Source organism: Rhagoletis zephyria, unplaced genomic scaffold, assembly GCF_001687245.7.
Source record: "Rhagoletis zephyria isolate East Lansing unplaced genomic scaffold, Rhagoletis_zephyria_1.1 Rzeph_scaffold_01673, whole genome shotgun sequence".
NCBI lineage: Eukaryota > Metazoa > Arthropoda > Insecta > Diptera > Tephritidae > Rhagoletis > Rhagoletis zephyria.
The window spans coordinates 59,262-87,023 of record NW_016158757.1 but is presented as its reverse complement, the minus strand read 5'-3'; the positions used below and the strand labels follow the sequence as shown (position 1 = coordinate 87,023).

At 37.5% G+C, this 27,762-nt stretch overlaps 3 protein-coding genes across 7 annotated transcripts; 2 read left to right on the top strand and 1 right to left on the bottom strand.

Moving 5' to 3' along the window:
- Positions 1 to 6,125: 6,125 nt before the first annotated feature.
- On the top strand, positions 6,126 to 9,256 carry LOC108364793 (uncharacterized). Its single transcript, XM_017618640.1, has 2 exons — positions 6,126 to 6,536; positions 7,362 to 9,256. Exons 1-2 carry the CDS (start codon positions 6,223 to 6,225, stop codon positions 8,092 to 8,094), a joined length of 1,047 nt encoding a protein of 348 aa, XP_017474129.1. The 5' UTR covers positions 6,126 to 6,222; the 3' UTR covers positions 8,095 to 9,256.
- A 3,442-nt stretch (positions 9,257 to 12,698) lies between these two features.
- Positions 12,699 to 16,763, bottom strand: Cdc27 (cell division cycle protein 27). 3 transcript variants are annotated; one of them, XM_017618637.1, is made up of 6 exons: positions 16,594 to 16,763; positions 16,141 to 16,344; positions 15,988 to 16,076; positions 15,842 to 15,917; positions 14,593 to 15,780; positions 12,699 to 14,532 (listed from the first exon to the last, which is right to left on the bottom strand). In XM_017618637.1, the coding sequence occupies exons 3-6, from the start codon at positions 16,009 to 16,011 to the stop codon at positions 13,052 to 13,054; spliced, it is 2,769 nt and encodes a 922-aa protein (XP_017474126.1). In that variant the 5' UTR covers positions 16,012 to 16,076; positions 16,141 to 16,344; positions 16,594 to 16,763; the 3' UTR covers positions 12,699 to 13,051. The 3 variants fall into 3 exon arrangements, with proteins under 3 accessions (XP_017474126.1, XP_017474127.1, XP_017474128.1); XM_017618638.1 differs by having other exon boundaries at positions 16,141 to 16,300; XM_017618639.1 differs by having other exon boundaries at positions 16,141 to 16,300; positions 16,681 to 16,756.
- Positions 16,764 to 20,776: 4,013 nt separating this feature from the next.
- On the top strand, positions 20,777 to 26,086 carry Polr1B (RNA polymerase I subunit Rpl135). 3 transcript variants are annotated; one of them, XM_017618634.1, is made up of 6 exons: positions 20,777 to 20,949; positions 21,003 to 22,044; positions 22,275 to 22,732; positions 24,157 to 24,614; positions 24,684 to 25,091; positions 25,145 to 26,086. In XM_017618634.1, exons 1-6 carry the CDS (start codon positions 20,881 to 20,883, stop codon positions 26,076 to 26,078), a joined length of 3,369 nt encoding a protein of 1,122 aa, XP_017474123.1. In that variant the 5' UTR covers positions 20,777 to 20,880; the 3' UTR covers positions 26,079 to 26,086. The 3 variants fall into 3 exon arrangements, with proteins under 3 accessions (XP_017474123.1, XP_017474125.1, XP_017474124.1); XM_017618636.1 differs by having other exon boundaries at positions 20,843 to 20,949; positions 21,019 to 22,044; XM_017618635.1 differs by having other exon boundaries at positions 20,848 to 20,949; positions 21,010 to 22,044.
- Positions 26,087 to 27,762: the final 1,676 nt, after the last annotated feature.

Below are 27,762 nucleotides of genomic sequence, written 5' to 3'. Positions count from 1 at the left end.
CTTTATTTTGATTTATTTTATTTAGAAAATATTAATATTTTAAAATATCAAAATTTGTTTGTTTTACCTTTTATATCTACTTTACTTTTTAATTGCGGCAAATAATATTTATATAGTTAAAATCAGCGTAAAAAGTACTAGCAATCTGCATTTTTAGTATTTCTATGAGCCGTACCTAAATTAGCGCGTTGAGCGTTTCGCTTGTATTTTTATCTCTCTCTGACGCATTAAATTTATATGCGCTAGAAGAAGAGAGGCCGACAGGCCCAACGCTTGACGCGCTTATTTAGGTATGGCTCTATAGCTGAACGGTTGGTTATCTTGATGTATGCCCTAATTTTTTTTATCTTAAAGCTTAAACAGACGGCAGCGTTGATCCGAATCGGGAAATGTTTAGTTATTTGCAGGTCGTTTTTGGGGTGGGGGGAGGAGGCGGACAGCGAAAGGGGACATCCCCCACTTTACGAAAAGCCACACTCCCCTTCGGGGCCTCCCACAGACTCCTAGGAAACCGTTTGAAAATGTGTGAAAAACACCATTTACCGAGGGAAATTGAGCAGTTTGAAGTGGAATATAACCCAATTAGCAATGTGTGGGGTTTTTAAATAAAAGTTATCCCAAGGTGGTTATCAGGCGAAAGAAGGGGGGCTGAACACCTTTATGCTTAGGCGGCCTTCGGCAGCACTTAGGGATTATAACCCTCAGACAGTAGAATTCTCCTTTTTTGTTTTGCGAAGAAAAGGAGCTGAACACCTTTTGCAGAGAACACCTTTGTATATTTTTAATGCTTACTGGGTTATATCCTATTTTCTTTTGTCTCTCATTCTTTTGCATATTTTGGAGTTTGAGAGCTGAACTCCGCCCTTTCATTTTATGATAGCATGATTTAGAAGGTGTTTTTATTTAATAAATTGTGATTAATTGTTTAATATTAAAGTCATAAAGAAAGTTATAACACATCGAGTAAAGTGTAAAGTGAAGGAGAATATAAAAATATATTGGTGAAGTGGCTGATTTAAGGAGAATAGGAGTGATAAACGTACGCTAATTTCCGAATTTTACAAAAAAGGCATATTTCTAACCCAATTTGTAAATAAATTAGTGACCACAAATTACAAAAGTGGGTGTTAAAATAATGTGTAGACCCTTGGCTACAAGTGTGTGAAAGTTCTTTTGGATCGGGTCACCCCTTTGGATGCAATACCTCGAAATAGATCGGCAACGTACTATACCGTACCCTCCGAATCAACGGTCGTACGACCGCACTAAGCGACGCGACACTGCAGCGGCACTACGCTACACGGCGCGACACTTTTTGGTATATCGCACTGAAACTGCAGCGTCGCGACACTTCGCTGCAAATTTGTTTTATTTATTTGCGTCAAAACCTTCAAACGTGATGGATGCCAGTGACGCTGATGTAATGTTAGTGCTTTTTATTTTTATTTTCCCTGACGAATTCTCCTCAAATGCTATTTTTATTTAAATACAATTTTCTTATTGAATGAAATGCATGTGAATATTCACGCACAATTCGAAATCAATTTCTTTAAGTTAAAATTATAGTACGAAATGTTATGTCGCTCCGCTGGGTATACCGCACTATGCGGCACCATGCGACGCGACATTTTTGCCTAGTTGGTCAACTTTGCCGCGCCGCGTCCCGTCGCGTAGCTCCGCTGCAGCGTATATGCTCCATAAGAATCCATGCAAAGAATATTTTGCCGCGCTGTGTAGTGTCGTGTCGCGTCGCCTAGTGCGGTCGTACCTTTATTCGGAATTATCTCGGGAATTAACTGCAGTTGATCCGCATTAAATTATATTAAAAAAATTAAAATTTATCTGAAAAAATAAAAATAGCCCAATCCGGGTAACCATATAATTTTGTCGCGAGATGGAGATATATTCAAATATTGTTATGGTACACATGGTATGACACAAAAGGGGTTCACTGTGGCTAGTCATGTCAGCTGGGCTGGGGTTTTGCCTTCACCGCTGTTCCCTGCGCCATAGCAGAGGTAAGTCATGCCTTGTCAAACATCCCAACACACACAACAATTCAAATTTTAAATTTAAAATAGACCGAAAAAGAACACAAAACTCAACTACGAAAATCAATAAGGAAAAGCAATGACCAAAAAAACAAAAATATCGCCGAATATGAGGCACCACCGCTGGTATTGTGGGGCCTGGTTCTGGCCCACCCTCATCCGTGGCTGCTGGCGCACCCTAGTATCGGCAGCCCTGTTATAAAGTCCGTGATGTGCTTTCCTAAATCAAAAGGTTAGTCAGCATTCCCATTTTAATTAAAAATTTAATAATAATAATAGATTGGCGCTTACACATATGTTAGTGTTTGGCCGAGCTTCCCCACCGACTTGTGGTGTGCGCCTTGATGTTGTCACACAAAACGGGGGGACCTACAGTTTAACGCCGACTCCGAACGGCGGTTGTATTTTTATGAGAAGCTGTTTTTCATGGCATAAATACACTCGGAGGTTTGCCATTGCTTGCCGAGGGACGACCGCTGTTAAGAAAAACCCTTTTTCTATATTTTTTGCGATGTTGCTTTGACCAGGGCTTGAACCCGGGTGCTGATGAGTGAAAGCGCGCACTGCTTACCACTACACCACAGCGGCCAAAATTTATTGACCCTTAATTTCTTACATCTACTTCTTAATACTAGCTGTATATCCTAATGCTAACATTCCTTAGTCTAAGATAAGCATAAACAATTGTAAGAAAGTATTTTGATCGGAAAGATCCGTAAGATAGGCGGTTATTTGATCGCAAAATCTCTGGATTTTTGGGCCAGTTGCCATTATAGTGCAGTCATCAGCGTAGCTTACCAAGTTTACTCCTGCTGGCAGCGGAGTGAGTTTTGTCATGTAGAGATTAAACAGTGTCGGGGAGAGTACGCCGCCTTGAGGGACCACATGTTTAATTCTTCGCGGCTTGCACTTGGACAGGTCCACTGCGACTAGGACCGTCCTATCACAGGGTCGACGTTGCTTCAGACCCTCGCTAATCTGTGTGGTAATGGTGTTGTCGTGCTGTGCATTTTTCGAAATCCACGTTGGTGTTCGGCTTACACGGTTTTTGCCACTGGGTATAGGAGTGAGATGGGTCTGTACGAGTCTCCTGCGTCCGCCTTCTTCCCTGGCTTAAAGAGGGGAATGATCCTTTTCATTTTCCACATCTCGGGGATGATCAGGGTGGACAGTGACAAGTTGAAAGCGGCGGTCATGTACTCGACTCCCGCAGGTCCCAGCCTTTTCAGAATCTGCATGGAGATTCCGTCTGGGCCTAACGCCTTGGATGACTTGGCGTGGTTGACAGCTGCCTGCGTCTCTTCGATGGTAAAGCACGGTGGTGTGTCTGGGGTGCGGAGTTTGTGTGCTTTACGCAGCACGCTGCGGCGGGTTTTTCTCGCTATGGGTGTGTAATGAATTGTCGTCTAAAGAAGTGCGCGCACGACCGCGGATCCGACGTGGTGGTGGTGCCGAAGGTGAGAGCGACATCGTCCTTACGCTTCGTCGGATTGGAAAGAGACTTGACTGCGGACCACAGTTTACTGGCTCCGCTTGTGAGATTGCAGGTTTCTATATGCTCATTCCATGTGTTCCGCTTGTATTCGTTGACCAGGTTTCTAATTTCCCTCTTGAGATCTCTTATACGGGGATCCCCTTGATTAGCCTGGCGGATTCTATTACGCTCGTCTGCGAGTCCCGCCTCTTCAATTGGAAAGCCCGGGCGGATTTTGGCGATCCGGCCGGCTAGTATGAAGCGAGCGGCTGTTGCGTTGATGATCCTGCGGATATTGCGCTCTGTTACGCGCGCGCATGATGGTAGTGGAAGAGCATTAAATTTGCGATTTGAATTCCGTGAAACCGTCACAGTTTGCCTTCCTTGTGTACATGAAAATACGGTTCTCGGATGTTATAAAATCTCTCGGCTGGTCAATCGCGACTACTATGGGCCGGTGGTCTGATGTGAGCGTGAGCACTGGTTGCCATCCAATGCAATTTATCAGACCCCCGCTGGCTATTGTTATATCTGGCGAGCTATATCAGTCACCCGCGACCCTGGTGGAGGCATCATCATTCACAATGCAGAACTTGGAGTCGTCAATTTGCTCAGCGGGCATTGCCCAGATTGGAGTGCCAGAGTTCGTGGTGCGCATTGAAGTCACCTAACATCCGGTTCACACCCTCTAATAGCGCACTTATGTTATGGCCTGTTTTTGCTTACGCGTAAAAGCACATTTAGCGCATTTAGCTCTAAATGCTACTCTACATTTATCCATACAAAATTTGTCAACTAAATGCAACTCCATTTTTGCATTAAGATTCTAAATGCAAAAAGCAACCCTGTGATATTCCAACATCTCCACGATTCGAACATAGTTTAATGAGAAAAAGTGGCAACATTGCTTTTTCGCGTATACAGTGGCTAGCTGCGTTTTAGTGATCGCCGATCGAGATTTCATTTATTATTTTATATTATTTGGATAAACAAAAGTTACGCAAAGTCAACATCGATGTGATGCTGATAGAAATCTGGATCAATTTTTGATCAACTCTGTTTGTTTTGTTTCCTAATTAAGTGAGGAAATTTTAATTGACAGCAGCGACAAATGAATACATACACAAACAAATTTTTGGTTATGGTTAAAACAATTCAAGTTTTTGTATTGAATTTTTGGTTTAAAATTTACTTTTTCCTTTTCAGTAAGGTTTTTGCACACATGTACATTTTGTTATTGTCGTACCGATACCACCTTATTGAATACGCCTTGATTCTGCCTATTTCTCGTTGTTCGCTTCGCGTTGCCGCAGTATTCGCCATAGTACATTTGCTAAATGCGATAGCATGAACGCTCTTCTAAAACACATGTTCGAAAGTGCTAAATGTTGCATTTTAAATGCAGCAAAATCGCTGCATTAAGCTTGATATACAGTCATGAACCAAAAAGACAAGATCACGACAGCAGAAGAGTGGCCCGTTATAATCGCACTTATGAAAAAAGTAGGGCGATTTTGACATAAGCCGTTTGTTTACATTTGTTCGTTGTTTACAATTTGGTGGTGGCTTTTTACTGCAATTTTCTTAATTTTCGCTTGTGACAACGTGTGCACACATAAGGTAAAGAATAATTTAACACAACGACATGATTTATAGGAGAATTTGCATAATAAAAATGATTATTCATGCGTTCAACAATTACGCGTTTTTTTTGTTCTCTTCGTTGTTTACTTCTTACAACAAAGATGGCGTCGAGATTTCAACAGCTAGAAAATAACTTTTTTCTTTCTTTCCTTAAGGCGTGATCTTGTGTCTTTCGTTCATGACATACAGTTCAATGCGAGCGTGAGCGTGAACGTTCGCAAAGGCAAAAAATTCCATTTGTATTCTTATGGACGCTCACACACATCTGCCAAAACTTGTCGTTCACATGCGAATGCTTTGCATGCGCACAAGTTGAGTGTGACCTCGAAAAAAGGCATATTATGCATTTTAAATTAGTTTTTATTACATAATTCTGAAAGATATTTTAATTCTCTATCCTTTCATGTCTCAATTTTAGCAAAAATTTTAGTAATAATGAAGATATTGGTCAAAATAAAAAGCTCACGCTCACGCTCGCATTGAACTGTATATCAGGCTTAAAGGCCAAAATACAATAGCGGAGTGGCAGTGGCAGTGACAGTTTTTAAAATCAGCTGTTACTGCTAATATTGGCAGTCACTGCTGTAGCAAACACAATACGACGTTGTCAGTGACTGCTTTTTTTTGACATTCCCTTTTGTTTGTTTACATTTTTCTTGTTGCCTTTTAGGCTTCAGTGACATCAACAGATGTTGGCTGCGTTTCATTTATGTTAAATTCAGCATGCGAAGTTTGCTGCGATGAAGGCAGTGACAGTGAATTTAGAATTTGGGCTAAACTGAGGAGCAGTACTGCTAGCTGCCACTGCTGTATTGTGAGTCGCTTCATTGGACACCACACTTTCTAAAAAAACAGCTGATTTCGAAAAAACTGTCGCTGCCACTTCCACTGCGTTATTGTATTTTGGGCTTAATAAGGCAGAATATCTTTTTTATGTATGATGCGTGAGAGCCCCGTGTAAGAACAATATTTTCCTCATTGTTATAACGGAAGTGAATTTTTCCCGTAATATTTTAACTTCCTGTGAAAAAAAAAACAAAATTCTGCAAAAATATGCGCCGCTCGCAACGTCTTATGAAGAAAAAAGAAATTACTGACAAACCTACTGACCTTGTGTATGGTAGCACTCCCGGTTATGATAAAGCTAATATGGATATTAAAATACAAAGAGATAATGAAGATAACGGAAGTGTCACGAATGAGACAAAATTTAACCGATTACCTACACCAGTGGGTAAGGTTTACAGCTCAGAGTTATCTAACGATATTACAAGTCATAAGTTTGTGAGTACAGGGATTGTAGGGGCGATTCCAATAAACACACAGAAAAATAATCCTATATCTAAACAGAGGAACCAAAAACGAGGGTGAGAATAAATGATACTAATGCTTTGTATTTTGACATTTTGGAATGCACCCATACATATGTATCTACAAATATATCAAACTGCAATTAGGTGCGTTCGTTTAAAATCTCCAACAGAAACCAACCAACTGCCAAATTCCGGCGAAATGTCATCTGTTCGCTCACAAGAGAGAAATATCCAAAATAGTACGCGAACAGAAAATTTGCAGAAACTTGCAAGTTAGACGAACAGCTGATATAATTTTTGTTTACATTCAAAAGTGTAAAATTTAAAACATACGAAAAGCCATCGCAAAGTGTTATACTGACACAGTTTATTGATTAAACAAATAACTACTTATTTCTTACAAGTTTAATTAGTCGCATTTTGTAATTTTTAACTTCCAAACCATCAAATTCAATTTTGTGATTTGCGTAAATGCCAACCAGCTGTTTTTGATCAGCTGTTTTCCTGTTGGCAAATTGCTGTTGGCAAAAATTTTTCCAACAGAAACCAGCAGCTTCCCCTCAAAATGAAATGTCACTTTGCTCTCTCAATTTCCCCTACTTTGCAAGTTTTTTGCGTACGCGAACGCAAAAACTTGTAAGTTTTGGTTAAACATGAACAATTAACAGCTACGCGAACGAACCTATTATCAGGTAGGTTCAATCACTTCCGGGTCAACTTCGACCTCTTCGAATTTGAATTCAAAGCGAATTAGATTGAAATTGACTCGTAAGTGAATTGCAGAACCTGCTTGTAAATGTATGTTTTAGTTGGTATTCTTTAATTATAACTTATTTATTAAACAAATGTTTTATTTTATACTTTTTAATAACTATTTAGTCATCGATCAGCAGCGGCGGTTGCATCAACTGCTAGTAAAGGAAGAAAAAAGCGCATAACACAGAAAAAAACCCCTGGACAAAGAAAAAGTTCATTGGCTGCTGCCACGGAGAACAATGAAATAAAAGCTCCCACCATATCTATCGACAGTTATTTGAACCCATTAAGAGACCCATTAATTCGAACTGAAGTAACAGCTAGGCCGATGGAAAGTAAATCTTTATATTCTTGCAATAAAGGAATTCCTACAATGAGCATCCAATCAAACACATATTCTCTATTACCTCCAATTTATCCCACTCATTTCACTAATCAAAACTTTGATGACAAATTAAATAATCCAACATCACAATGGAAACCTGCTTCCGTTTATAATAAGAACGTATTACCAGAAACCAATTTTCCTACACCAGAATTAACACAAACTCTCGATTTTGATTCATCAACTTCTACACTTTCCCTACCGGAGTCGTTACGAGAAGTATTTGGCTGCGATGATATACGAGATATTTTAAAATTGGATAAAGTTATATTTCGTATGCAAGTTTTACACTTACAAACTTTAGCATATGTGTTAAATATTCAATATGATTACTTAATTAATTTGGTGGAGAAGATAATGAAACTGGATACTGAAACATTGAAAAAAGTAGCTTTTGCGTTTCAGCCTGAAGCTGTATCAACGAAGTGTCCAACTATAAATATCGAAGAAAAATTCATATTATTAGACTAAAAATAATAACTGAAAAGCTTCCAAAATTAAAGAAATAAACACACTTCTGTATATAATATGGCAATCGTACGTTATTCTCAAAAATTTGAACACATATACGCGGCTGAAGTGAAACTTCGTCATATTATCCGTTCAAGTCACCATATTTTATATGCGTATTTTTCTGAACAATAATGAATAACTATCTTAAACTTAATCATGCCTATTACGGTATCCGATGGATGCCATCCGCATGGATCTGAAATATATATACGTAAGTAATTAAAATGCATCTAAACTATAAAAAATACTAAAAATTAAATCCAAATACCAAAGCCAACCCAGTATACGATCATTTCTATGATGAATTTTTTATTAGTACAAAATCTCACAAAAGGATATTTGTGCAACATGGTGTATGGGCAACGCATTTTTTTATTACTGTTAAAAGCGTTACTTCATGAACAAAAGTGTTGAAAATGCTAAAAAGTTGTAAGACACTTAAAATTTTTATCAATATTCCGTTGCCCGTTTTGCACAAAAAGGAGAAAAGTGCTTCAATATTCCTGGTAATGTCATTTTACACTACAATCTTGAAAAATGGGACTAACCAGCATTTTAAAATCGTGGGGAAACATCCACCTAAGCACTGTTCAAGGCAACAACCACCTCTTCACATGACTACTCAACCCAACTCAACTAAGACTTCCTATCCCCTACCTTTAATTAAACTTGACGACAACGATTGAAGGATTATTCCATTCTAGGCAGGTTTAAATAGCCCCTACAACATTATTAACGGCCGCTTTAGCGGTGTGTTTAGAGGTGCCAGCAAATTCTAAAATTAGAGAAAGTCTAGAAGATCGGCCAAACGCTTATTGAAAGTGTAGGCGCCAAATATTATATTTTTTATTTAAGTAATGCAAATAATCTTTTATTGTTTGGTACATTTGCTATTTATTCCTCAAAGAACTTACCTTGACTTTCATTTGCAGCTGATCGTGATCACCAGCTGGCATAAATGGCAATAGGTTCGTCGAAAATCTAGCATGAATTATCCAACACTCAAAATCCGAAATATCAGAGAGTAAGAAAAAATTGTCTCAAATTCTATCTCATAATGAGAAACTTGCAAATTTCTACACGAACGCAAATTTGCAGGAATTTGCTAGTTTCCCTGCCAGCTGGTTGCATTTCAAACATAATAAATTTTTTTAATTTTTAATTCAAATGTTTAGATTTTTTTTTAATTCTCTCAGATAGACAAAAACAGGATATACATGTAATTTCTTGTTGTTCCGACTTTCTTTAATATACATTTCAATTTCTTTATCGTACTAGCTGTCGGGTTTCTTAAATCGTCTCTGGTTGCATTTGCATCCGATTGCGAATACAATTTTTTTGAGCCGAGTTAAGTTCAAATCATTGATTTTAACTAAATTAATTATATCAACAAGTATTTACTTCCCTTCTTCATAAAAAATGTTTATAAATTTTTAAATTTAACGAACTTATTTATTCAAATTATCGTAGACGAAAATTCAACCATGTGCCACAATCATATGTTTTTCGTGACTGCAATTTCTTGCTGGCTAAAATTTTTCCAGAAAGAATTTACAACTTCTCTCAGGAGAACTTTCACTGTGCCCTCTCAGTTTTTGAGTGATGGATAATTTTTTGGTCTGCACGAACGCAATTTGGGTAAAAATTATGATAATTCGTACGAATTCGTAAAAATTTTTTGCTCGACGAACAAACCTAATGATTACCGACTGCTGATAACAATAAAATACGACTTATTTATTAACATGTAAGTTGATTTATGTAATATTTCTTTGCTTTGATATCTCTAAGATAAAAGCCCCACCAGCGGCAACGGCTCAGAATGGTATCTTTCACCACGAAAAACAAAATATATTTTAAATGATAGATAGTAAATTAGCCATATTTACAAATTCTTTAAAAGGATCAAAACATGTTTCATACCTATACTAATATTGCATAATATTATGTATGTTGCGATAATTAAATTCAATAAATTGTAGGGGACTGAAGAATTTTTAGTTTTTAATAATCAGCCTCATTGCGTAAGTCGTAAATTAGGCTGAATTGTACGACTCGACAACATTAGCATTGTCTACTGTCGTGCTGAAATAAGTAAACGACGAAAATTGTCGAAAACTATGCAGTGCTGCCAAGTTCTTCCGTTTTAATACACTAGTCGAGTGGAAATTTTAGGCAATGACGCTAAATTTTCGATACGATTCGACTCTCGAAAAACGACTTGCATTCGGCACGACTCCCGCAATGAGGCTGAATATTAAAGATACAATCGTTGATTCCGGTTGTCAATAAAACTTTCTCGTTTAAATTTTCAAATAGTCGATTGGTCTTGACCACTTTACAATACATTTTTTAAAATTAAACGTTTGTAGCTAAAGAACTTAACGCGAAAAAAGCAGCCCATATCCTACCAATTTGAAAGAAAAATAAAAAAAAAGTATTTCAACTAAAAAATCTGCCGGTTATATACATTCAGCGTCAAAATATGAATACACTGACGTTTTGACGATTTTATTTATTTATATTTTCCATACCAAATAGCTCATCTAACAGCAAAAACTAGCAGAATATTTTTTTCCCACGTTCCCACGACAGTCGGGTCTACGTAACCGGAACGACCCAGATTTATATCTGGCCAAGGACGGTCACTCCAGCAACACTCCCCACCCCACCCTTTGGGGAACTTGTATGCTGCTACAACAACAGAATATTGTTTTTTTTTTTTTTAATTTCATATACAGCCCAATTCTTAATACTCCCGGGGAGTTTGTCCTCCGGGAATTTATTTCTTCCGAGAAAGAAATCCTCCAATAAGTAACTCCCAGGGAGTAGCATTTTCCCAAAAGAAAATTCAAGAAGTATAAAAAACCTTTATCAAAATTTTCTATTTTTTAATTCGATTTCGGTTGTATGCAATTTTGTAACCCATTCAAATTTAGTATTATATGTACGGTGAGCATAAATATGAATCGAAAATGCAGGACAATTTTTCATAGAATAAAAATAACAAAAACGTATATAGTATATGTTTCTTAATTCCATTTTAAACTTTAAACATAAGTCAAACTTTCTTCATTGGTATTAATCTTTTCTTAAATGAATATTTATAAAATTATAATAAAACATATTATAATTACATTAGCTTACACGAAAAGTGAACCTCTGCAAAGATAATTTTATAGGCAAACTTTGGGTCGTTTAACTCGAAAACAAAACCCATTTTTCAAAGATACGTTTTCTGGATTTTTTCAATGAACGGCTTTGTTGGTATTTTCGCTGTTATTCGTAAAAAATCGACGTAAAGGTATTTGTGCCCTTTACAAAAATATATAATTTGTGCAGAATGCGTTACATAGTGTCTACATTTCTCATCCGATTTTCATTATCTTTTAAAGCTTGTTCACATTATCGTAATAGATGGCTCATTTGTAATTTATGAGTAATTTCACCTTGTAAAATCTGTTAATAAATTTAATAGAAATCAGACAATTCATCATAAATCAATAAGCAAATGAAGAAAAAACAAGTAATTTTAGCCAAAAAACCGACTTCAATTCTCATATAAAAAAATATATATATTTCATGATCCAATGATCTGATCTAAACCTCTGAAACACTACCTTTCCGATGCAAAAAGAATTATCGAAATCAGTTGACGTGGTCCAAAGTTATGCGATACCATACACGTGCTATAGAAATTATGAAAGAAAATGTGAACTTACTTGATTTATGTGAAGTGATTTGATCGTAACAAAGGAATTTATGCTGTAATGTGAATATAGGTTTTAGGCCTAAAATTGACTGTATTGACACATCTTCTATACATCGAATTTTAAAAATAATGAAAAAAGAATCAAGTAAAACTGTGTAGTTGATTGAAAATCTTACTTGTTTCGACTTTGTCGCTTGTAGCTTTAATAATTTTCATTGAAATCGGCACAAGTTATATATTTTTGTAAGGGGCACATCAATACCTTTCGAACTTACGTTGATTGGGAGATTTTTTTATGAGTTATTGAAGAAAAGCTCCGATAAGTACCAAATATCATCCATCCATTGTTCGCGGCCGCGCAAAATTTAGACGCACTGACTGGTTGAAGTTTCAAAATCAGGATCCTCCAGGATCCAGGACCTTCATGTAGTTATCAATCAGTTATCGACACTGCTTTTATTTTTATAAGTATAGTGCTTCCGCCGTTAATTTTGAAGTATCGAATAAAATGCGGGACAAATGCAGGACACTGGGAAAAAATCAGTACATTTTAAGTTTTTATGTTTTGAAAAACTACGCAGGACAGACCTTTGAATAACAGTACGGTCCTGCAAAAAAACAGGACGGATGGTCACCATAATTATATGGTGCAAATTTAAAGTCTCCAAGAATTACCATTGATTTTAGAGATCTTTTTTGTCAAGGGCATTGCGCATTTTCTTCCCTATATCACTATATGTTTTTTATTGAATTTTTTTATATTTCTTCCCCGAGTTCTATATGAAATTAATTAAGCTGCTGAATGAACTACATTTTTATAAAAAATAAGAAAATTTTGGTATGGAAAATATATATAATTAAAATCGTCAAAACGTCAGGGTATTCATATTTTTGAAGCTGACTGTATATATAAATAATTAATTTCAACGTATCTTGCTGGGTGCTCAAGTGCAAGTTGAAATTTAATTGTTGTTTCATATCATTTTTCAGTAGGGATGCCATTCAGAATTAAATTTTTTATTTTATTTCCGTCTATCTTTTGGATTTGTTTGCTGTCGATTAGTAACCGAAGAAGTGAACTCACTAATAATGCCAAGTACACACTCCGCAGCATTAACGAATTATTTGGTTTCACCTTTGCTTTGAATATATTACTTTCGAACTAATACATACACGTGGAAAAACATTCCCGCAGCTTGTAATTTAGTAAGCATCACTATCATAATTAATGTCTTGCTGTGCTTGCGTTGAGTCGTCCGAATGCTCCGATATCGGTTCTTGATCTGCGTCCACGCTCTGCTCATTTCTAGCGGGACTAAACATTGGGACCACTGCTGAGTCAAATGCATCTCTTAGCTGGTTGTTAGCACCCTTTGGATCGAGGTCGGTTGCCCAGCTGAAGTGCATAAGTGCTGAATCAACATTACCCAGAGTTTTATGGATCTTTCCAATTAAATAAAATACTACTGACTCCTTTGGCACCACTTCTTTTAGTTCTTCTAGTTCCCGCAGAGCTTCTTGATGCTTTCCCAGTGAAAAATAAATAGAACCACGGTGAAAACGCGCCAACGGATTTTTGGGATCCAACATTGCGGCGGTGTTCAATGTCTGTAGTGCTTGTTCCTTTTTCTGCATAAAATATTGCATTGCTCCAATATGTACCAATATAACCGAATTTTGAGGATTGATCTTTAACGCCCTGATGTAATACAATTCAGCTAATTCGTACTTTTCTTGCTTCGAATATATGGTGCCCATGCCAAACCACGCATTATAGTGTCGCGGGTCTCGCGCTACTGCGGCGTGGAAATAATCTGCTGCCTTATCCAACTCTTCCGTAAGAACGAGCTCATGACCAAGCAGAGTGTAGCTGTAAACGAAATCAGGGTCCACCTGAACGGCACGTTTGAAGAACTTAATAGCCGTCTCGTGCTCCTTGTGCAAAGAGAAGCAATTTCCGGCGACACACCAAGTAACGGGAGAAGTCTTATCCTGGTTTATTAAATCTTGTGCTAGAGCTGATAAGTCCACCTCCTTTTGCAAGTGCCAAAGCGACGAGGAATATATTTCCATGTATTGTAAACGATGCGGTTCCGTTTCGTGTATATCTTTGAATACAGAAACAGCAGATTCATATTCTCGCAGTTCATAATAAGCTAATCCAATAAGTGACTGAATCCAGCTAGAGCACAGATGGTGCTTTGGTATTTTAGTTTCTAGATGTTTAATGGCTGCTTTACATTGGTAAAGTGTTAGCAATTTTAAGCCTTCACCCAATTCTCGTAGCAATGCCATTAATCCATCGGCTGACTGTTTCTTTAGTGCCAGTACATGATGTGCCATAGTTTGTGCGTTATTTAAACTGTTATTTAATAACACTTTGGGGTCTTCTATAGAACGATTATGACCAGTCGCAGACGTTATTGTCTCGACCTTCTCCTTCTCCTTGCGTGCATTTTTCTCGTTCAACTTGTCTGCATTTATGTTAATACTCTTATCTTCGATGAGTTCATTGTTCAAACCAATTTTTGGCATGCGTGTTTTTGTTTTTCGGGGCGGAGACCGTGGCAGTGCAAACTTATTGCTCGTAATATTTGGAGACTTATTATTTTCTTTAACAGAGTATGCGCTATTACTAAACAATCGGGAGCTGCGCCTTACAGCAGCATTGGGTATCAATGAGCCTAAAATTTTAATATCGAAATGGTTAATGATTCAAACTAAAAAATTTACATATAACGTACCTGATGAAACCCCGCCTTGATTAATGGGCATACGTGGAGTAACATTTCCCGTTTGTGTAAAAACAGCTGGCTTGTTTGCAGCAGGGCCACTTTCCCTTCGGCTTATAATACTCTTCATCTTTTTCCCCATTATTTTTGGCTCCTGATTAGCTTCCATTAAAGTTTGTGGAGAAGGTGTATTCAGGACACTTATGTTAGCTTGTGTATGACCAGTACCAACAAAGGATGATTCACCACCGGAAGGACTGTGTATAGGTAATATACCAAAGCTCGGCGTTGCAGGAGAAATGGCTGAGAGATATTTGAATTGTCTGTGAAAGGGCGTACCGGCTCCGGTATCAAAATTTTGCGCTGTATTCAAGCCAGTTTGTTCAATATTATTGCCAGTAGTATAACTAACTGGTGTATCTTCAAGCATCATTAAGCCAGAGTTTTGTAGATTGTTACCGCTTACCAAACCGATGGTGTTGGCACCTCGTAACATGGACATGGAATTATTCAAGTTGTTGTTATTGTTAGGGGTAATAAGACTTTGAAGTGTTATGATGTTTGGCTGTGGTTGCGATTGCAAATGTTGTTCGACTGGTGTTGATAATATGTAATTTGAACTGTTATTCATACTATTTACTAAGATATCCGAATTCGGGATATTGCTGCCAAAGCTATTTAAATATTGGCTGCAGCTATCATTTAATGATATATTTTGCCCAGTATTTCCGCAAAAAACAAGCGTGTTTGATTTTGCACTGCCTTGACATGTGTTAAAGACATCAGTATTGGTGATATGAAATGTTGATGCAGGATCAACATATTCACCCATATGACAAAGATCTGCAAAGGTGTGCCACATAAAAGGGTTTAGTTTGATGGCTCGGCGAAGGGCTTCTGCTGCTATTTTACTCCTTTCTGTTTTCACACAAATTTTGGCAATTAACTGCAGAACGAAGCATGCTATTCCTTCAAATTCTTTCGCAATGTCATCCAGATTTTTTATATCGCTGAACCCACCATTTACCAATACACACTCAGATTCTACATATTTTTTTAAATGATAAGCACATTTTGCTTGCAAAAATCTGCAATATGGCGAACGACGCGATTTTTCTTTAAGCAGCCAATAAGCTTGATGTATTAGGTTTGATCTATAGTAACTTGTGGCGAGCAGGAAAATAGTTTCATCCGTTTCCACTGCAAAATAAAAAGTAGTATAATAAAAAAGTATTATGTTGGATGCTATGTATGTATGTACCTTCACAACACAGGCGTTCGGACAAGAAAACAGCATCTTTGAAGTCATAAAAATTCAAGCAATGCCAAATGGCGGCCTACAATTTAAAGAAGTTACATAAAATATGCATAGGTATGAAAAACTTAACATGTGATCGTGTGAATTACCTGAACAGGCTCCTGTATAATCATTGCGTATAATTGTCTGGCCCGTAATAATATACTAATTACATCAACTTTACCTTAAACAACTGTGCCTGCAAAATTCAATTTGTATAAATCAATTGCTCAAAATAAACTGTTCAAAGAATCCTTACGTACCTCAGTGCATGCAATTTGTTCTGTAGACAAATGTAATTATTCCAATATTAATCTCGATTGCTGCAAAACAACATTGATTTTTGAACGTTTTTATTGAACCCCACAATTTTTTAAGGTGTTAATGATCTTGTTGCCAACAGAGTTCTTGTCGCAAAATGACCTGAAATGTTTATCGCTTGTCTCACAAAAATAGTACATATTGAACTAAAGAGCTAATCATTAAATTATCGAGGTTTGTATACACTTTCGATCAAATGAATAAAGTAATTAAAAAGCGAATCGCGTTTTCTATCTTAACAAGGTCTCCCTTTAATATTGGGCAAGAAAAAATAAAATTTTCAACTCTGCTTCGGGACGCCTGCGACAGACGGTTTTGATGGTGCTTAAGCATGAGTCAATAGCATTTTCAATGACTGCACACTTTACAAGTTTTATATTTTTAACTCCAATTACTTTACTGATTGTATGCAGTTACACGTTTTACAATTTTTATAAGTTATTGGCCTCTAATTTCATTTTATACAGATTGTAAAACTTAACTTTTTCCACAAATCATACACAGCCCTATCACATAACTTAGAGATGCCACTTTTTAACAACAAACATTTCGTCTACGGGTGGGTTTCATTCTTAAATTCTTCCAAACTATTGTGGCGAATACTGCGGCAACGCAAAGCGAACGACGAGAAATAGGCAGAATGTTCGACAAAGAGAAACGTCAAGTTGGATGAACACTGCGAACAGCGAGAAAAAGAGAATGAGCGATCAACGGGTTGGCTTTCCTTTATGGCCGTTCGTTAAAGGGGCGCTGGGCGAAAGGTAAGTGGGCGAAGCACCTCTAACCCAACTTTTTTTGAGAAGGAATGAACCGCCATTGACAAAAATGCAACCCCCGACCACCTAGCTCCCCTATGGTTCCCTAGGGACCCCTCAGAAAAATTGCCAAAAATCACGATTTTTATTTGCGTTTATTCGCTTGAAAAATGTTAAATATTCATTTGCACAATACATTTTTATATAAACATTTTTATAAAACAGCCAGTAATCAAAATAGACATCACTGGGGCGGCAGGCCCAGGTTTACCACACAGAAAGGGAAGGCTTAACGCATATTTGCAATCTCTGACTGTTTTGGATTTTGTTACCGGTGACGCAAGAGCCAGAAGTGCCGCTGGCTATCTGAAAAATTTTATGCTTTTCGTGTACCTACGCAGTTCCTCTCTAGTGCTTTACAAGCCCTATCGATGCCCAGTACTTTCGCTTGGAAGATGCTAGCAAAGTCAGGTAGTCGAAACGAGAGAGAGACATTCAGCGTTTCAGATAACACCCCCGCACCCACACCGCAGTCCATTTTGGATTCGTCAGTATATATTTCAGTGGAATTCTCCTCGGCTATCCTGCTATCTTCGTTAGTTATAAGAAGAGATTTTCTTAAATATAATACCTTTACGGCACTCACATATTGACAAGGTTTTACTATTTATTTTATTATTCTTTAATTTTAATTATCTGTTTATAAAATATAATGTATTCTTTAAGAAAAACTGTATAAACCCAAGATTAAATCTTTGCAAAACATCCAAAAACCAACATACTTTCGTAAAATTGTCGAGCTTTATTAATATTCTTTAGTTTTTAGCCCATTCAATTTTAGTATCATAAAGTGCAAGTTTAAAGTAGCTGGGACTTACCGTTGAACTTGGCAATTTTTTTTGTCGACGATGTCAGCCATTTTCGTCCATACGAAGTGTGTTCGACGATTTTTTTATATGGAGAAACTTAGCAACACCTTCATCAAAGAAATCTTAAAAAACTTAGTTATATTGAAATTTAATGGGCTAACCCGCACACTCAAAATAAATCTAGGAAATCGAATTAAAAAGCTCGAAATTTTTACAAAAGTGTGTTGGTTTTTTTAATGTTGCATAAAGTTTGAACCTTGGATTTGTACGGATTTTCTTAAATTATAAACCGTATTTTTACCAAAAATAATTAAAATTGAATAATATTAAGATAAATGGTCAAATCTTCTCGTAAAATTTTGATAAGCACTTGAAATGCTATTAAAATATCAAATTTTAGTACTGAATCCAAAGAAAATGTTTCTTTTATCCATTAATAATAACTTAAATATGCTTTTTGTTAAGATGTATACCTGAAAATGTGTGCATACATATTTGCGTTAAATGCAGTACATGTGCACGTGGAATCAATTTGTAAAAGTGTAAAATACGTAAACGTATGTACATAAACAATAAAACTTTCTCACTGCCATCCCTAAATTGGCGCGTCAAGCGCCAAACAACTGTCAAAAATTCTCATGCCCATACAATTTGTATGAAGCATCCCACAATAACGCGGCGCTAACGCCGAGCAAATGGAATTTTCATTTTTGACAGGGCGTTACGTGTTGAAGTTGGGTGCGGAAGACGGAAAGAAAGAGAAAGGACAAAAAAGTGAAAGAGGAAACGAGAATAAAAACGAGAGGATCTGAGAAAATGTCAAAAATTACGACGCGTTGATTTGGGGATAGCGCGCGCTGACACTCGTCGACAATGGATAACGCAACGCTTAGCGCTCCAATTTAGGGACGGCACTCATGAATACCATAAAATCATTGGTCTTGAAGGGAATGTACTAAGAAAATATATGAGCGAATTAAAAAGTGTATACAATTTATAGTCGAAAAGTACATTTTTTGTATAGATTTCGTACTGAAGGCACAATTTCATTTCCCAACACTGATACAGAATGTAAACAAACACAGGGTTGCAAGGAAAAAAAGTTGAACGAGCTCAAAGATGGCTGGCGACCAACTTTGTTGAAAGCGATAAGTGGAAAGGCCATTCGGACGAGGCGATTTTTGCTTTCAACTAAAAGTTGCCTGAAAAATCGCCGCGTGCGAAAGCCCTATTAGATGGCCAGGTTGATCATAAGGTGTAGGTGGATGACAGATTTAGTAGTGTGTTAAACATATTTTTAATTTGTTTGTTAATTTGGGATTTTGTTGAATTAAGCACGTATTCGTGTCTTGAGTGATTTTAGTGTGATTTTTTGTATGTGTGCTTAGTCCAGGGTTGCATTAACGATTAAATCAAGATTTTATATTGTGATGAGAGAAAAGTTTGGCGGTATAAGATTCCATTTGAACACGTTCCGCGTACGCAAGGGTGATAGGTTTACAAAAAGTCTACCATTTAAATTTTAACACACCAGAACTTTATACGAAATTACTACATCTATATACATGGATGTTTATATATGTATATATCAATTGTTCCTTGTTATTTCCTAGCCATTAAGTTTTTGTACCTAAAACACTTATACAAAAATACTATATCTGTGTAGGTACATTGCTCTGTATGCTTAATATTTAAAACAAAAGTTGAACAACCGAAAGTTGTGTACAAAATTTGCTGTAAATTAACTGATAACATTGGGACATGTGTCTCTTGTATTTCTTTGAAATGGTTTGTTATCGTACATTTTGTTAGGTGAGATTTTCAACTTTAACAACAAATTACTTGTAAACTATGAGTTTCCCCGCCGTCCGGTTTTCAGTTTTGTGATGTGTGCGACCCCATCTGTAGCCCCCATAAAGTCAGTTTGTTCAAAGCGTGGTGCAGTCTCGCGAAGTCAACCCTCCCTTCCGATTTACAAGATGAAGCAGATACCACCGGCTTTTAAGGCCAAATCGCAGTGGCAGTGATAGTTTTTAAAATCAGCTGTTACTGCTAATATTGGCAGTCATTGCCGCAGCAAACACAAAACGGCGTTGTCAGTGACTGCTTTTTTTGACATTCCCTTTGGTTTACATTTGTGTTGTGGCCTTTTAGGCTTCAGTGACGTCAACAGAAGTTAGCTGCGTTTAATTTATGTCGAATTCAACATGCGAAGTTTGCTGCGATGAAGGCAGTGATAATGAATTTAGAACTTGGGCTAAACTGAGCAGTACTGCCACCTGCCACTGCTGTATCGTTAGTCGCTTCTTTGGACACCACACTTTCAAAAAAACAGCTGATTTCGAGAAACCGCCGCTGCCATATTGTCACTGCACTATTGTATTTTGGGCTTTATACCATGTTCTGATCGACATCGAAAACATGTTTTCGTTGGTAAAACTGGCTTTCGCCCTAAAACTTGTGTTTTCGTCCATGTAAAAGCTGTCAAACGAAAACTTGTTTTCGCTGGAAAACCACTTGAAAACTCACGTTCCACTCATTCCATTCGGTGTCTGCACTAGTTTTTTTTTCGATTATTTATCGAAGTGGAAGACTTATTTTATAAATTTTAATACGTCATTTCGGATTTATTGTTAATTGGCTGGCCAAAATAAAGTAAGCATGGAAGTAAAAGGTTGTTAATGAAAAGAAATTGAAGGAAAAGTATTTTGGTTTTGTTTTTGTGTAGCAAAACTGTAAACAAAGGATGAAAGGAATGTCAACGAAAACACCAACAGTCGGTTTGAACAGCCTTCAGCCCACAATCCCAAAACTCGTTTTCAAGGTGTTTTCGTTGTCGGTCAGAAATGGTATTACTATTTCTGATTAATGTAAATGAGTGAAAACAATCGATAGAGCTTGCAAAACCATCGATGTTTTCGATAGTCAAAAGCCTTCGATACTATCGATAGTTTTCCAGTTCTATCGTATCGCTCCTTCCTAATTCCACTTCTACTCAAGGCTAAAATCTAGTAAAACGTGCGTTTCGATTATCCCTTTTTATTTTTTTAATTGAACAATGAAACTATATCCTACGTTGAGTAATAGCCGGCCTGAATTCAGAACATATCCGGAAAAACTTAACGAGGTAAGCTTTTTCTATGACTTCGATTTCATAATATTTACTTATTATCTTAATAGCATTTAGAAAATTTAGGAGCACCGCATTTAGATTCCTTCAATGAAATGCTTTCCGATGGCTTGGCCAATTGCACAAAGTACATGACGCCAGTTGGCTGTAGGACACCTGCAGGAGAACAAATTGAGCTTCGCGTCGAAAGTATCCAAATTGCACGACCTCAAGTTCCGATAATTGTAATAGATGTAAAGAATCGGTTGACGTACCCTGCGGAGTCACGACAACTACACACTTCCTACATGGGTATGTGCACGGTGCGAGTTAACTGGACGGTTAATGGATTGAAGAAGGCTCCGATTGATGTGGAACTAGGGGAAGTGCCTATTATGCTAAAGTCGAGCGCATGCAATCTTGGTTCACTAAAACCAGAGCAGATGGTCAAACACGGGGAGCACGATACTGAATGGGGAGGAATATTTGTTATCAAAGGAAACGAGAGAATTATACGGATGTTACTTATGAGCAGACGTAACTACCCGATTGCTGTCAAACGCTCCACATGGAAAGATCGTGGAGCTAACTTTAGTGAAATTGGCGTAATGGTGCGTACAGTACGCGAAGACGAAACTTCCTATAACAATGTATTACACTTCCTCAATAACGGAACTGCGAAGTTGATGTTCTCCCAAATGAAAATGATGTCTTATGTGCCTATATGTCTCGTACTACGATGTTTGGTTGATTATACCGATGAGCAAATATATCGAAATTTGGTTCGTGGATATGAAAAAGACCAGTATTATGTGTCATGTGTACAAACGATGTTAAGAGATGTACATGGTGAAGGGCTCCACACGCATAAAGATTGCAAGGAATATTTGGGCAAAATTTTTAGATCGAAATTTCCCGAAATACCCGATTGGAAAACCGACATGGATGTTACTGATTTTATCCTTAATGAAAGAATACTTATACACTTAAACACCCATAAAGATAAATTTGATATGCTAGTGTTTATGGCTCAAAAGTTGTTTCAGTGTGCACAAGGAAATTATAAAATTGAAAATGTAGATTCTGTAATGATGCAAGAAGTTCTACTTTCAGGTAAGAAATAGTTATAAATATGTTTGCACAATATTTTATTTCAGCTAGTTTGTTCAAAATAAGAACAACAATTTTCTTCTGCCCTGCACTTTTTCAGGGAGTATTAAATTTAATCACGTTTAAAATTATACAGAAATACATTTTTAGGAAACCTAATTCAACAGAAAGAACAAAAGTTAATTATCATTATTTGGTTAAAAATATTACTTAATTTCCATTACATATTGCAGGTCATTTGTATCAAAAGTTTTTAGTGGATCGCGTAGATTTATGGTTGCAGTATGCTAAGAAATATTTGCTCAGGCGTCTAGAAGCTCCAGATGTCCTAATAACCCCAACTTTACTTACGGCTTGCTTACGCAGTGCAGGTAGTGTCTCTCATGCAATGGAATCCTTTCTGGCTACGGGTAACGCACCTTCTCGATCTGGTTTGGGCCTTATGCAAAATACAGGTCTCGTAGTAATGGCTGAAAATATTAATCGCATTCGATATATGTCGCATTTTCGGGCAGTACATCGTGGTTCATACTTTACTACCATGCGTACGACAGAAGCACGCCAGTTGCTGCCCGATGCTTGGGGCTACATTTGTCCGGTCCATACGCCCGATGGTGCACCTTGTGGCCTCCTTAATCACTTAACAGTGTCATGTCGCATATCACGCATTCCAGACAAAGGACTTGTTAAGGTTTGTTAAAAGCAATATGAAAATAAGTAATTTTTAAGCAAAAAATACAACCGACTTCAATTCTCACATAACAACTTAACGAGTATCTTTTTAATTTCTTCATGATCCAATTATCATCATCATTATCATTATCATTATCATTATGTATTTATTACGGCCACGAGAGCCTAATTCAAGTATCATTAACAATTTGCTATCTTATAGCTAGGGTTTTACAATATTCATACAGTTTTTTCTTAAAAACTAAGATTTCATTACAGGTTTTTAAATCCATAGGGAGTTCATTGAAACATTTTAGACCTTTATAGAAAATGTTTTGTTTATCTATTTCCGTTCTAAACAATGGCAGTTTAAAATTTTGTTTATTCCTTGTATTTACATTGTGTGTTTGCTCTACTAACAATACATTTTTACTAAGGTATTCAGGTACATTACCATGCTTTATATTATAAATTAACTTCATGGAGTGAAAGAAAATTTTTTGCTTAACACTTAGCCAGTTTAAACTGTTCAGCATATCAGCCGTTCTGGCATCACTACGTTTTTTAAGTATAAATCGCATACACCGGTTTTGAAGCTTTTGAAGCTTATCAATTTCACTATCTGATATTATGAATAATATCGATGGACAATATACAAAATGTGGCTCAATAATAGATTTATATATAAGTATTTTATATTTTTTATGTAGATATTTGGATGTTCTCTGCATAATCCCAATTTTTTTAGCTACTTTCGCAACGGTGTATTTTATGTGTTCCTCAAATTTAAGTTTATTATCAATTATAATACCTAAATATTTGATACTATCTACTCTATGTATGCTTTCATTATTTATTTTCAATTCAACGTTGAGATCATTAAAGTTTCTTCTGGTTATAATCATATATTTTGTTTTGTTAATATTAAGTTTGAGTCTATTTCCGCACAGCCGGATCTAAAAAAAATCCGTTCCACCTTTCCTTTAAAAAATGAATTATAGAAGTCGGTTAACGTGGTCCAAAGATGTTCGGAACATACATAAAAAAAAATTACGACGAATTGATAAATTCCTCCTTTTTTTTGAAGTCGGGTAATAAATATTAGGCAGAAAAGTGGGGCAGGCCTTCATTATGCGTAGGGGGCCTTCGGCCGCGCTTAGGGATTATAATCCTTACTACTCAGAATTCTCCTTTCTGTGTTGCCGGAGAAGTGGGACAGAACTTCTTTCTGCGTAGGCGGCCTTCTGCCGCGCTTAGGAATTATAACCCTTACTACTCACAATTCTCCTTTCTATGTTGCCGGAGAAGTAAGACAGAACTTCTTTCGGCGTAATTTTTACCGTGGATCTACGGTAATTTTTACCGTGGATCCACAGTAAAAGTTACCGTGGCGCGTGTAAGTAGACACTCTAAATATTAACTAATATTCCCTTTTTCCAACAGAAAATACCCGAGTATTTGATTGAAATGGGAATGATACCATTAGAATCAGAGATTCACGATACAAATTCAAAATTATTTGTGGTCTTCTTGGAGGGAAAACTATTAGGTCACATACGTCAAGTGGATGCGGAAAAAATTGTAAACAGACTACGTACTTTGAAAATTGATGGATATTTGCCTGAAATGATGGAAATCGCATACATACCTTATAAAGCAAAAGGACAATTTCCAGGATTATTTCTCTTTGTGGGACCCGCACGTTTTATGCGACCAGTTCGAAATTTAGCTGTTGGAAAAATCGAGTATATTGGCTCACTGGAGCAAGTATATATGGATATTGCAATCGACTTAAAAGAGTTCTATCCTGGCTTTACCACTCATATGGAATTGTCTAAAACTGAATTTCTCAGCAATTTGGCGAATTTGATCCCAATGCCAGACTACAATCAATCTCCAAGGTAAGACAGTCAAGACTATTTTGCAGTTTAGTAGCTCTACATACATTATTAGCTAAAACAAATTTTCAGAAACATGTACCAATGTCAGATGGGTAAGCAAACTATGGGTACACCATGCCTTAACTGGCCAAAGCAAGCTGCCAATAAATTGTACCGTTTACAAACCCCAACAACACCGCTTTTTAGACCTGTACATCATGATAACGTCAGGCTTGATGACTTCGCTATGGGAACAAATGCTATAGTGGCAGTGATTTCATACACAGGTTATGATATGGAGGATGCCATGATTATCAACAAGTGTGCATATGAGCGTGGCTTTGCTTATGGTAGCATTTATAAATCAAAATTTATCGAATTAGATGGGGCTAGTTTTTTCGCCCGTAGTCCACATTTGCCCGACCTAAATAAGATCTTGGACAATGATGGTTTGCCTCACGCTGGCACAAAATTATGGCATGGTTGTCCTTTCTACTGGTATGACAAAATTTAAATATTTAGAGTTCGGTTGCATAACTATGTAATTTTAGCTACTTCGATGTGGATACTTCAACCTATAAAGTTGTAAAATTAGACGAAAAAGAAGACTGCGTTGTAGATAGTGTACGTTATTGCGGTAACTTTAAGGCAAACGCACGTCGAATGGTATGTGTGACTCTGCGCATACCTCGCCCGCCTACAATTGGCGACAAATTTGCATCTCGTGCCGGACAAAAAGGCATTTGTTCGCAGCGTTATCCGGCTGAAGACTTGCCTTTCAGCGAAACGGGGCTAATACCGGATATTGTTTTCAACCCACATGGTTTCCCCTCTCGAATGACAATCGCTATGATGATCGAAACCATGGCGGGCAAGAGCGCTGCCTTACACGGACTCGTACACGACGCAACGCCATTTCGCTTCTCAGAAAAACATACCGCAATCGATTATTTCGGTCGCCTACTAGAAGCCGGTGGATATAATTATTACGGCACAGAACGTCTTTATTCCGGTGTAGATGGACGTGAAATGTCAGCAGACATATTCTTTGGTGTAGTTCATTATCAACGACTTCGTCACATGGTGTTCGATAAGTGGCAAGTGAGATCCACAGGTCCAGTTGATGCTATAACGCAACAGCCCATAAAAGGTCGCAAGCGCGGTGGTGGTGTCCGTTTCGGAGAGATGGAGCGTGATGCTTTGATCTCACATGGTGCCGCCTTCCTTCTGCAAGATCGTCTCTTTCATAACTCTGATAAGACACACACACTGGTGTGCAGCAAGTGTGGCAGTATACTGGCGCCCCTGAAGAAGATCATTATGCGCTCAGAGACTGGCAAATTACAATCGATGCCAGACACTTGTCGGCTGTGTGGGGATGGCACCGCTGTGGGGTACATTGAAATACCATTCTCATTTAAATACTTAGTAAGTGAATTAAGTTCAGTAAACATAAATGCGAGATTAAAGTTAATGAATATTTAAAAAGTAAATCAAATACCTATTAATACCGGATAACAAGAGCTCGAGCTGGAAAGGTTTTTAAGAATACTCTTTTTTTGGGGGTTTTGCATTAGTAGCCGCTTCCTAAGATTTAGGACCGCATACTCCACTTGTTCCTCCCTGGATGTTATCTTCTGACTAGTGTAGGTGAACTTCAGTGCGTAATGTCGATTTTGACCAGATGTGACAGCTGGGACGTCTTGAAGTCTTGTTACAACGTTTGCAATGGGCGTGCCGAAGTTGGCTTGAAATGCTTGTAGTCAAAGTGGGGCTTTTATTAGCCTTGTATAAGGCGCCACGACGCGCAAACGAGCGGATTGAATAGGTTTGAGCGAGGGGGAGGCAGTAAAAAAAAACAGATAAATGAAACGAATGTACTAGTTACAACACCAGTACTATACATATGCCCTATCTCGCGTGGTGCGCAGACCTGAACATGCCCTAAAGTGGCACCAGCCAAGGCAGGTGTTGCACTTGACTGATGTCACGTAACGGAATATCCTGGTCTGACATACCGTGCAGATTGTAGGAGGAACCAGGAGTTGTTGCCCGGCGGGGTGTGGGTGGTGTTGCGGTTGTGTCTGTTGTGTGGTCTGTCGTGGTTGTGGTGTGGTCTATTGTGTTATTGTGTTGTGGTGCTGTGGTGTTTGTGTTGAGCTGCTCAGCTGGACTGGGGTTAGGCGTCAAGGCTGCTCTGTTTGAGCAGCAGGGGGCCACAAATGACGTGGTCCACTGCCGATGGGTCCGTAGTCCTGAGGTGACTCCACCCGTCGCAAGCATTGCACCTGACTGAGATGGAGTTGTGGTGTAGCCGTTTCTCGCATACACAGCAGGTGTAGGTTTCTGGCCCTTTCACTGAACAAACTTTACACTAGAGGCATAATCTGGCGTTTGAGGACAGAACTCTATCAGCCCAATTCTGAATATTCTCGAGGATTTCATTTCTCGCGGATTTTACTTTTCTCGACAATAAAATCCTATTCGAAACTGCCAGGGAGCAGCATTTTCCCCGAAAATTTGGGAGCAGGAAATTCGAACTTTCGAAGAGCTGTTTGACAGTTATTTGGACAGCTCAACTCCCGCCATTTAATTTGCGTGCTTTACACATAAAAGTGTGTTTCACATAAAAGAGTATTTCAGATTAAAGTCGTTAATTAATTAGTGTGCGGAAAGTTCAAATCTGTGATTTAAATTAAAGCTCAATCTTTTAACTACACGGGTAAGTTGAAAGATTTTAATTAAATCGCGCGCAAATAGAATAAGAGTACCCTCTGCTAAGTCCAGTTGCCACTGTGAATTTTGGAAGTCACATTATTAATAAACTAGAGCTCCGGAAATTTATATATTAGTGCTAAATTAAAACTTAGTCTTTTAACTACACATGTGAGTTGAAATATTTTGATTTCAATCGCGCGTTTTCACGTAATAAACCAAAATAACCTAGCTTCCATTAGGCTTATTAAGATTTCTACCTGTTTTTCACTTGTTATTTTGGACTTAAAATGAAAGGTTTAAAAGTTTTATTACACCAAATTTCCTTTAGATTGTAATTAACTTACATTTTTGTAGGAGTTCCATTTTAAAATACCGGTGAAAATTCTCCCAGAATAACGAAATCAATTCTCCTCCTTTTTGACATTCGTAATACGTACTTTTTTCCCCAAAA

Excerpts from the sequence above, each read along its gene's own strand:
- LOC108364793 (XM_017618640.1), top strand. The coding sequence starts at position 6,223 with ATGCGCCGCTCGCAACGTCTTATGAAGAAAAAAGAAATTACTGACAAA. Across the intron at positions 6,537-7,361 it reads CAGAGGAACCAAAAACGAGG|TCATCGATCAGCAGCGGCGG; the intron begins GTGAGAATAAAT and ends ATAACTATTTAG.
- Cdc27 (XM_017618637.1), bottom strand. The coding sequence starts at position 16,011 with ATGATTATACAGGAGCCTGTTCAG. Across the intron at positions 15,918-15,987 it reads TTATACAGGAGCCTGTTCAG|GCCGCCATTTGGCATTGCTT; the intron begins GTAATTCACACG and ends TTTAAATTGTAG. Across the intron at positions 14,533-14,592 it reads TCAAGGCGGGGTTTCATCAG|GCTCATTGATACCCAATGCT; the intron begins GTACGTTATATG and ends TTAAAATTTTAG.
- Polr1B (XM_017618634.1), top strand. The coding sequence starts at position 20,881 with ATGAAACTATATCCTACGTTGAGTAATAGCCGGCCTGAATTCAGAACA. Across the intron at positions 22,045-22,274 it reads GCAAGAAGTTCTACTTTCAG|GTCATTTGTATCAAAAGTTT; the intron begins GTAAGAAATAGT and ends TACATATTGCAG. Across the intron at positions 25,092-25,144 it reads CATGGTTGTCCTTTCTACTG|CTACTTCGATGTGGATACTT; the intron begins GTATGACAAAAT and ends ATGTAATTTTAG.